This window comes from Carassius auratus, chromosome 21, assembly GCF_003368295.1.
Source record: "Carassius auratus strain Wakin chromosome 21, ASM336829v1, whole genome shotgun sequence".
Taxonomy (NCBI): domain Eukaryota; kingdom Metazoa; phylum Chordata; class Actinopteri; order Cypriniformes; family Cyprinidae; genus Carassius; species Carassius auratus.
The window spans coordinates 14,494,034-14,502,973 of NC_039263.1; the positions used below are offsets into that span (position 1 = coordinate 14,494,034).

Consider the following 8,940-nt stretch of genomic DNA (forward strand, 5'->3'; position numbering starts at 1 on the left):
AGCAGCCGCCTACAGCAGATTTTCTCACTAGCATTTGTAGACAACAAGACTGACGACTCCACTCCAGTCAACAAGCTGTCAATCAAAAACTAGCCAGCCAATAAGAACACACCGCTGCCCCTACGAACCATTTATGCCAGAATAGCGAGCGAAAAAGGATCATAAAGTCCAAATTTGGCGTGCTATTTTTTTTTAGTTTCACATAAATGTTTTTTAATTTTCATTTTATATTTTCATTATTCTTGAAAAGTTACTTCCAAAATTGAAGGCACATATCTGAATCCTTTAAAGGGGTGGAACTAGGACACGTGGCAAGGAAGCACTATAAGGAAACACATTAAGAAATGATAAGCACCCTCTCTGTGTTTCTCTCTCTCTCTCGCTCGCTCGCTCTCTCTCTCTCTCTGTCTTTCTCTCTCTCTCTCTCTCTCTCGCTCGCTCGCTCTCTCTCTTCCTCTCACCTCTGAAAGTACCACTGTGATCTGTCAATCGTCAGTGAACCGTGTGTGAGTAATGAAGACTGTGTGAGTGATCTATGCCTGTACTGGTGTATCAGAGATGGCGGGTGTTTTATGGATGCTCTTTGCCGTTTCCTGTCCTTTGGTTCTCTCAGAGAGTGGGGATTTTGGTGAGTAGGCTACTCTGAGAACTGAGACTGTAAATAATAAACTGAGAATCTGTAGATTATTATTATTATTTTCACTTTTTTTAAATACGTTTTCAGTGGGAGTGGTAATTTTAGTTGTTCAGCTAGATTGTGTGCAGTACTATCTGATTATGATCATAAAGAGTTATTCAGGCGAGTTTTCATTGAAGTTCACTAACATAAGGTGAAGACTAGAGAATTTTTCCTCCTCTTTTTCCCTTTTAGACTGGTCAGATGAAGTGACCTGCTGGTCAACTATGACCCTCCGTCAGAGTAACCTCATCTGCTCGGTCAACGAACCCCTGGAGGAGGACAACCTTTTGACACTCTGGTATTTCATTACAAATATTTACTGTTAATTGATGTATGACATCTGTGCCTAACTGGATAAAAAAGGTTTCTGTCAATAGACGGTTTTAATTTGTGTATTGTGTTGAATAAAATCGAAATATTAGATGTATTAGTTTTTTTTCTTTCTTATTTAGCACAATGGAGGGTTCGTTGAAAAGTTGTTCCAATGCTACTAAAAGACTACAAGACTTTATTTTTGAGGATTTGATCCTTACAGCAAAATATGAGCTACTTATAGGAAATGATGTTATCAACAGTGACATCAACCTTTCAAAAATAGGCAAGTCTATCTATCTATCTATCTTGCCGTGAAAAGGTTTTTACCCCCTTCCTGTATTTCTTCTTGCATATTTGTCACACTTGAAAGATTCAGAGTATCAAACAAATTTTAAATTGCACAAAGATAACCTGAGTAAATACAAAATGCAGTTTTGAAATAATGATTCAATTTATTAAGGGGAAAAAAGCTGTCCAAACCTGCTTGTCCCTACATGAAAAAGTAATTGCCCCCTAAATCTAATAACTGGTTTCGCCACCCTTTGCATCAACAACTGCAATCAAGCGTTTGTGCCACGTTGAACTTGCCACGAGTCTTTCACATCACTGTGGAGGAATTTTGGCCTACTCTTCTTTGCAGAATTGTTTTAATTTAGCCACCTTGGAGGGTTTTATGAGCATGAATGGACTGTTTGAGGTCATGCCACAGAATCTCAATTGGATTTAAGTCTGGACTTTGATTTGGCCACTCCAAAACCTTAATATTGTTTTTCTTTAGCCATTAAGAGGTGAACTTGCTGGTGTGTTAGGGATCATTGTCCTGCTGCAGAACCCAAGTGCACTTGAGCTTGAGGTCACAAACTAACGACCGGACATTCTCCTTCAGGACTTACTGATTTTCTGCAGAATTCTTGGTTCCATCAATTATGGCAAGTCATCCAGTCCTGAAGCTGCAAAGCAGCCACAAAGCTCATTTGTGGATAATTGCTCTGACCACGGTTCGCTGGAGTCCCAAAGCCTTAGAAATGGCTTTATAACCCTTTTCAGACTGATACATGTCAACTGTTTTGTTTCTCATCTGTTCTTGAACTTCTTTAGATCGTGGCATGATTTGTTGCTCTTTAAGCATGCTTCTCTTTGTCAGACAGGTTCTATTGAAGTGATTTCTTGATTCAGCTGGTCTGGCAATAATCAAATCTGAATGTGGCTAGTGAAATTCAGCTTTCTAAAATAATGTGGTTAATCCACAGTTTTTCATGATTTAACAGGAGGGGGCAATTCATTTTATATAAACGTATATTCGGGCTAGGTAAGTATGCAATATATACATAATAATTATAAATGAAATTATTATTTTAAAACTGCATCTTGTATTTACTCAGGTTAACTTTGTGTAATATTAACATTAGTTTGATGATCTGAATCTTTTATGTGTGACAAATATGCAAAAAATAAAAACAGGAAGGGGGCAAAAACCCTTTCACGGCTATCTGTCTGTCTGCTGTCTGTGTGTGTGTGTGTGTGTGTGTCTGTCTGTCTATCTGTTTGTGTGTCTGTCTGTCTGTCTCTCTATCTAGTACTCTGTTTGTCTATTTCGCTGTCTGTCTGTCTGCTGTCTGTGTGTGTGGATCTGTCTGTTTGTGTGGGTGTGTTTGTGTGTCTGTCTGTCTAATCTGTTTTTGTCTTTACAGTCAAAATCCCAGCTCCTGAAATGAAACTTGCTACGTACATGGAAAGCACAGATGAAGTTTTCATATGGTTTGAACACATTCATGAATATGTTAAAAACCCCAAATTCCAATTGCAAATATGGAGGGACAAAGATACGGACAAGGTGTTTCTCACAACAGTTTGTTGATTTGACTTGACCTTCCCTAAAATAAAGTCAGTTTTGAGTTCTTTTAACAATTAAACAACACCTATGTTTTTCTTTCTCCGCAGATCATCATAAACATTACAAATAGGAACTTCAGTATGAGCAGGGAAAGCCTTGGAGATGGTGTTTACTGGACACGGGTTAGAGCAAAACCGTGGGACTATTTTGCTGGCGACTGGAGTGAGTGGAGTTCAAATGCCAATTTCACTATAAAAGGTGAGTGGATCTAACTGGAGATCAGATGTCTGTTACATGAGAAGATACTACTATGTTTAGTATGATAAACACTCCTTTTTGTACTCATTATTGGGTAGAAGATGAAACAAATATCTTTAGCATTAAGAAAATGTATTAAATTTTTTTTTTAACTGTTATTTATCATGTCTGATATGGGTTCTACAGTTCCTTCCACAGAAAATAATTTCCCAATGGTTGGTTTCATCATCACCGTCTTTGTCATTCTGGGGCTCATCATCGGTTTGGGGACCTTGCGATGGATGGCACAGTGAGTGTTTTCATAAAAATAAAAAATAAACATTTCTTTTATATTTCTGTTTTTCTATATATTCTATATTTCTAACACCTATAATGTTTTCTAATCCAGCATTAAAGAATACATTACACCAAACATCCCACACCCCAAGGCAACTCTTGCACAAATGCAAAGGGTAATTGAATTTCTCATGTGTCTGGCTGCTTCTTTGACGTTCTGCAAGATTAAACAGCGTCTTCATACAGACCGTTTTTCTGTTTTCAGGGCCTTCCTTTCACTTTCAGTCCTGAGCTATTCAGTGACGTCTTCATACACCGTGTGGATTACGTTGATGAAAAGCCATCTTCTCCTGAGCTTCAGGACGGCCTGGACGAGTGCTGCTGCAGTCAAGCCAGTTCCTCTAGAACGTCCCTGAGTGAAATGGACATGAAAGCTGATGAATGTCTTCCAAGAGAGCAGTCCCACCTTAAAATTAGACTGTTAGATGAATCCGATTCTTTGAAAGTAAGCGAACATGGCAGCTCTCAGAGCGCAACGGCAACTCAACGGGAATGTAAAGATGAAGCCTATGTCACTATGTCCAGTCTCTTCAAAATGCAGTGATGAAACTGTATCAAGTCAGTTCCAGTTCACTGGGGATTTTACAAACGCTTGGTTTGTATATGACAAAGAGTTAACTGAGATTTTATGACGCATTTAATAACCCAATAAGCCTGTGACATATATAAGAGGCGCTTTAACACATCACTAGTCATGTCCGGTTTGTTGCTCTGATGCTAACCAAGTTTGTACATATAGCAGTCATCCACAGGTTTCATTTTCAACCAAGCATCGTGCACAGCTGTGGTCTCCATTTTGGTAGCCAATTTCCTTCTGAATGTTTCAGAAACACAGGCATTAAGAGTGATAAGAAAAGTCATCACGCATATACTCAGACCTCATGTAACTGCTGCTAGCCTCAGTATCCTCTGCCAGACCTCGCGCACAACTTTCAAACCTAATACATAACAGTTCAAGTGGCACTTTTTCAATTAACTGAGGATTTATTTATAACATATATGGGAAAAAAAAAATATTTTCTGTGTATATTAAAAACATCTGCTTGTAATGCTAACTTTGTAATGCAATTCAGCTGTAGCCTATATACATGGTATTCTATGTTAAAACAGATGTGTAATAAAGGAATGTATAAAAAAACATAAGTCCATATAACTAGACTTTTATTTTTTATAACCACTATTAAACATTTCTTAAAGGAGTCGCATTTTGGAAAATAGCATCTGCCGTAACATGCATAAATAAATCTGAATTACAAGACTTTCATGTATCACATACAGTAAACCACACTGGTTTCAGCACAAATACGTTGCAGCGATTTACTCTAAAAATCAGTTACCATTGACAAAGCACACAATTTATGCTTCTACAGTACATCTATTATTTTATTTTCCAGATTCATTATTAATATCCCTAAACTTGCTTTGATTACACAAGCATTATCGATTTGCTTAAAAGCATAACCCCTCATAACTTCCATGCAGTTTTCATCATTAAAATAAAATATACATCGTTGTCAATGGAAGCGCTGACTCCACTGTAATAGTTCCAGAATTCATCTTTTGTCACCTGTAAATGGAAAAAGAGAAAATAGTGTTATAAAACGAACTGGTAGCCCTTTCAGAGACCCCGATCACCAAAACCACAAAGCCAAAGGATCATCCAAACCCAGAAAGAAACAGAAACGTTTTGGAGTGAATTAATAAGAAATCATCATTTGTATTAGAATGTTTGAGTGTTTCTCACAGAAATCTGAACAGGTGCAGAGACAGCTTTCAATAGCCAAATAAAGAGGATGCATACAATCATAAGACTCAGGCAACAATACCACACCACCTGCATTTGTTAGATTGTGTGGCTGATTCGGGAATAAAACAATAAATTCACTCGTGCAGCTGCTTGTCTTCAGTGAGAAACACTGTGTGCAATAAATAATTGGTTGATTTTTTTTTGATCATGTGTGGTAGATTCCCAAAAACCCAACGTTAAAAGTTGTTAGACACCAAAGGTAATCTTGCCACCTTGTTTTAGACTCAACCCTGTCAAACCTGTGCCAGTTGCATTTAAGCTCTCATGTGCTCAAAATGTGTGTGTACTTTAACACATTTATATTAAAGTTTACAATACAATCTATTATGAAATGTTTGACAGAGTCATGAAAGGGACAAGACATACTTTTGCTGAAGGTTGGCCGTCTTTGTTCTTTACCCAAAAATAGATGTTTTAGAAGTTTAGTCAAGCTTCCATGCATTTTTCATCATTAATATAAAGTAGATATCTGTGTCAATGGATGCGCTCACGCCGGAGTAGTAGTTCAAAAACTCCTCTTTTGTGACCTGATGTGTGAAGACATAGCATTATCAAAGAGAACACTGCAGAAAATGACTTGTAATGATGCCATCGGGGGAACACTGTGATTGCGAATGCTTTTTAAACCAACGATTTCATTCGGTCTGTCTACTATTAATACACTGTTATGCTTGATACTGCATGTTTTAGATTAAAAAAAAAACTGTTTTTCAGCATCTTCATACCTTCCCATCCTTGTCATCTGGAGAGTCGAAGCTGTCCAGGAATTTGCGGAATACTTGGTCTTCGCTCCACTCGCCGTTTCGGTATTTGGGGTGATGTTGGACATTGTATACTCCTTTCAGATCCTCGACTGTAATCACACCATCTCCGGTTTTATCCAGTTTTTTGAATGCCTGTAGCACCACCTCTTTTCTGGCATTAGACATGGGTGGCTGCAATCACAGAAATGAAAATAACAACATGAGCACTAAACTGACCTCGGCCTTTACTGGTCTAAAGGAAACACAACACCATTTAAGTGCGTTTACCCTCAGGGTGATAAGAAACTCATCAAAATCAATTAATCCACTGCCGTCTCTGTCAAACTGTTGAAAAAGGTTCATAGCCTCTTCTTTCTCAATGAGCACACCATAATCACTCAGGCCTTTCAGGAACTCTTTCATGTCCAGTGTGCGACTGTTATCATCATCCATGATCCTAAAAGTCCTAAGAACATCAGACTGTGGTCAGATATCTGCACTTCAGTCTATGTAAAGCAACACATATAATGCATCCTGTACCTGCCCAGTCCCTTGATTCCTGCAGACCCTCGTGCCAAACACTGTAGCCTCAGACGCTCAATGGGGTCTGAACTATTTGCCAGCTGCTTCTTGGCACTGATTGCCATCTCTCGGTCATGCCGCGATGTACCTGCCATCCTACTGCCAGCCAACTGATCTGATCTGAAGGTGACAAGAGGGATTTTTAGGCTTTATCAGTTTATTTGGCAACACTTAACAATAAAGGTTCTTTATTGGCATCTGTGGTTCCATTAGGAACCTTTAAAATCCATGGAACCTTTCCATTGCACAAAAAAGTTCTGTAAAGTAGAATTTAGAATTTTTTAATGTTTTCACCCTTTTAAAAACTGTTTACTAAAAGATTCTTTAGGAAAACAAAAATGGTTCTGCTGCTGTATGGAATGACTATGAAACCCTCTGTTGTGTAGTCGATGCATAATGTGCTTAAGGAAATTGTTACAATTTATATGAAAGTGTAATGAAAATCCTGTAACTGGTTGCCATGCCTCTGAATTTCTTAACCTTTTTCTTTAATTAGCTCAGTGTGACAAAATTAATTCTTAAACTAAAATTACTCCACAGTCTCTGATTATGAGCTCATAAAAACAGCATGCATTGTAATTATAATATATTATAGTTTGTTATAGTAATTCAACTTTAATACAGTTATTAGCTATGAGCTATGGCGGAGTTATTCTAATCGTGGACTATAGAGACTATGAGCAAGGAAACGATATGCTCTTAAACTGCTGTAATTCAACAAACAGCACTTGTCGCCACATTATAAAGGCTTTATTTATCCGTATTAATCTATACGCTGAATACTCACGTACAGAATTGAAACAAAACGATGATTAATGTGTTGAAACCACCTGGAGTTCCTTAGCGCTGCTTTGCCCTTTCCTGTTTTAGCGTCCAGCGTTTCCATAGTGACGAGTTCTTCTATGTGATTGGTCGTTCTCGCTTCAGGTGTTTGATGAGATCAGAACGCGATGTTGTTCAAAGTCACGGCTTGTTGTTTGACAGCCAGACTGTACAAAAACAACAGCTAAACAGAATTTTGAACATGAAACAAACACCCGCGAACATGACTACTGCTGATTTCTACATTGTTCGAGGATGTTTGTTTAAGTTCCTTTACGTTTGGAGACAAACACAATAGAACGTTCCTAAAAAAAAATGTAATAAGACCATAAATATTAACTTTAAATACACAATAGTAACGAACAGTAAAGTAAATACGATTTAATCAATCATTTATTAATAATTGCATGATTACATATGCGTATTTTTGGAATGTACCACAATTCACTAAACACCAAATATACAAATCAACAGATTCCAGCATTAGATTCCAGTTGGCCTTCATCAATACATGACTTGAGGATTGACCATATCAAAAAGATTACACCTCATTGGTAACCAAATCTTCATAAATACACAGTAAATAAGAATAATTATCAGCAAACCAAAAGGTAAGAACCCAAAAACACAAAACAAGGCCCTTCTTATTTAAACTTGAAGGGCTGAATTTGTTATGAAAATACATTAATTCACAATGAAACCATGATGCTTAGCATTTGTGTGAAGAGTAGACATACTATGTTTGTAGTGAAATACATTAATCATAGCTGCTACTGCACTTCCTGTGAAAAAACAAGACTTCTCAGCATATTCAGTAGAATATCATGCAAAGATATTCGTGATGACTCTGTTTACAAAGAGAATTTTGTGTTGTTGTTGTTGTTTTAGAAGCTTTAGAAGTTGTTTTAGAAGACATTCATAAACTGACGGTCTGTTTTCTAGAAGAAAACTGTACTTGTGATGAAGTGATGATTAGAAGCTTGGAAAACCAGCACATAAGTACTTTTTGTAATCCATTTAACCTGATACAACAGAATGTGTCCATAAAGCTATTCTGAATAAGTGATTTACATGCCAGTGCAAATCAAAAATGACATCCATCCACAAGACTAGAGCTAAAATAATGGAACTATAACGTCATTATAAATAAGTTAGTAACAGCCATCTAAAACAAGCAAAGAATGTTTCTAAAAGATATAAAACAGTTTAAGTACCAGATGTTTGTGAAAATAAATATTAGACTTAAAGTTAATATATATTTCTTCATTCATTAAAGATAAAATAATAATTTCATGGAATGTTAAGATGAATTTGACTACACACGCACACACACACACACACACACACACACATATATATATATATATATATATAAAGTGTGTGTGTGTGTGTGTGTGCGCGTGTGTGTGTGTATATGTATGTATAAATTTTTTGCCTCCCATATGAACTACTCGAAAGACAATACTCTGAATACTCTTAAATATGAGTGTTATTTTAACTTCAGATTTCTAAACCCTCAATCCTTAAAAAAAATAAAATAAACACTGCAGTATTCTGTAAGACA

General features: G+C 36.9%; 2 protein-coding genes across 5 annotated transcripts; one reads left to right on the forward strand and one right to left on the reverse strand.

Annotated features, from left to right (window-relative positions):
- The first annotated feature begins 378 nt into the window (after positions 1-378).
- LOC113038619 (interleukin-7 receptor subunit alpha-like) lies at positions 379-4,560 on the forward strand. Its single transcript, XM_026196193.1, has 8 exons — positions 379-628; positions 872-977; positions 1,132-1,277; positions 2,686-2,828; positions 2,936-3,086; positions 3,273-3,375; positions 3,475-3,538; positions 3,628-4,560. Exons 1-8 carry the CDS (start codon positions 559-561, stop codon positions 3,964-3,966), a joined length of 1,122 nt encoding a protein of 373 aa, XP_026051978.1. The 5' UTR covers positions 379-558; the 3' UTR covers positions 3,967-4,560.
- A 53-nt stretch (positions 4,561-4,613) lies between these two features.
- Positions 4,614-8,847, reverse strand: capslb (calcyphosine-like b). Of its 4 annotated transcripts, none has more exons than XM_026196197.1 (6): positions 7,385-8,847; positions 6,513-6,674; positions 6,261-6,438; positions 5,955-6,164; positions 5,629-5,756; positions 4,872-4,989 (listed from the first exon to the last, which is right to left on the reverse strand). In XM_026196197.1, exons 1-5 carry the CDS (start codon positions 7,438-7,440, stop codon positions 5,652-5,654), a joined length of 711 nt encoding a protein of 236 aa, XP_026051982.1. In that variant the 5' UTR covers positions 7,441-8,847; the 3' UTR covers positions 4,872-4,989; positions 5,629-5,651. The 4 variants fall into 4 exon arrangements, with proteins under 4 accessions (XP_026051981.1, XP_026051982.1, XP_026051980.1 ...); XM_026196195.1 differs by having other exon boundaries at positions 7,346-8,847; XM_026196198.1 differs by having other exon boundaries at positions 7,342-7,412.
- Positions 8,848-8,940: the final 93 nt, after the last annotated feature.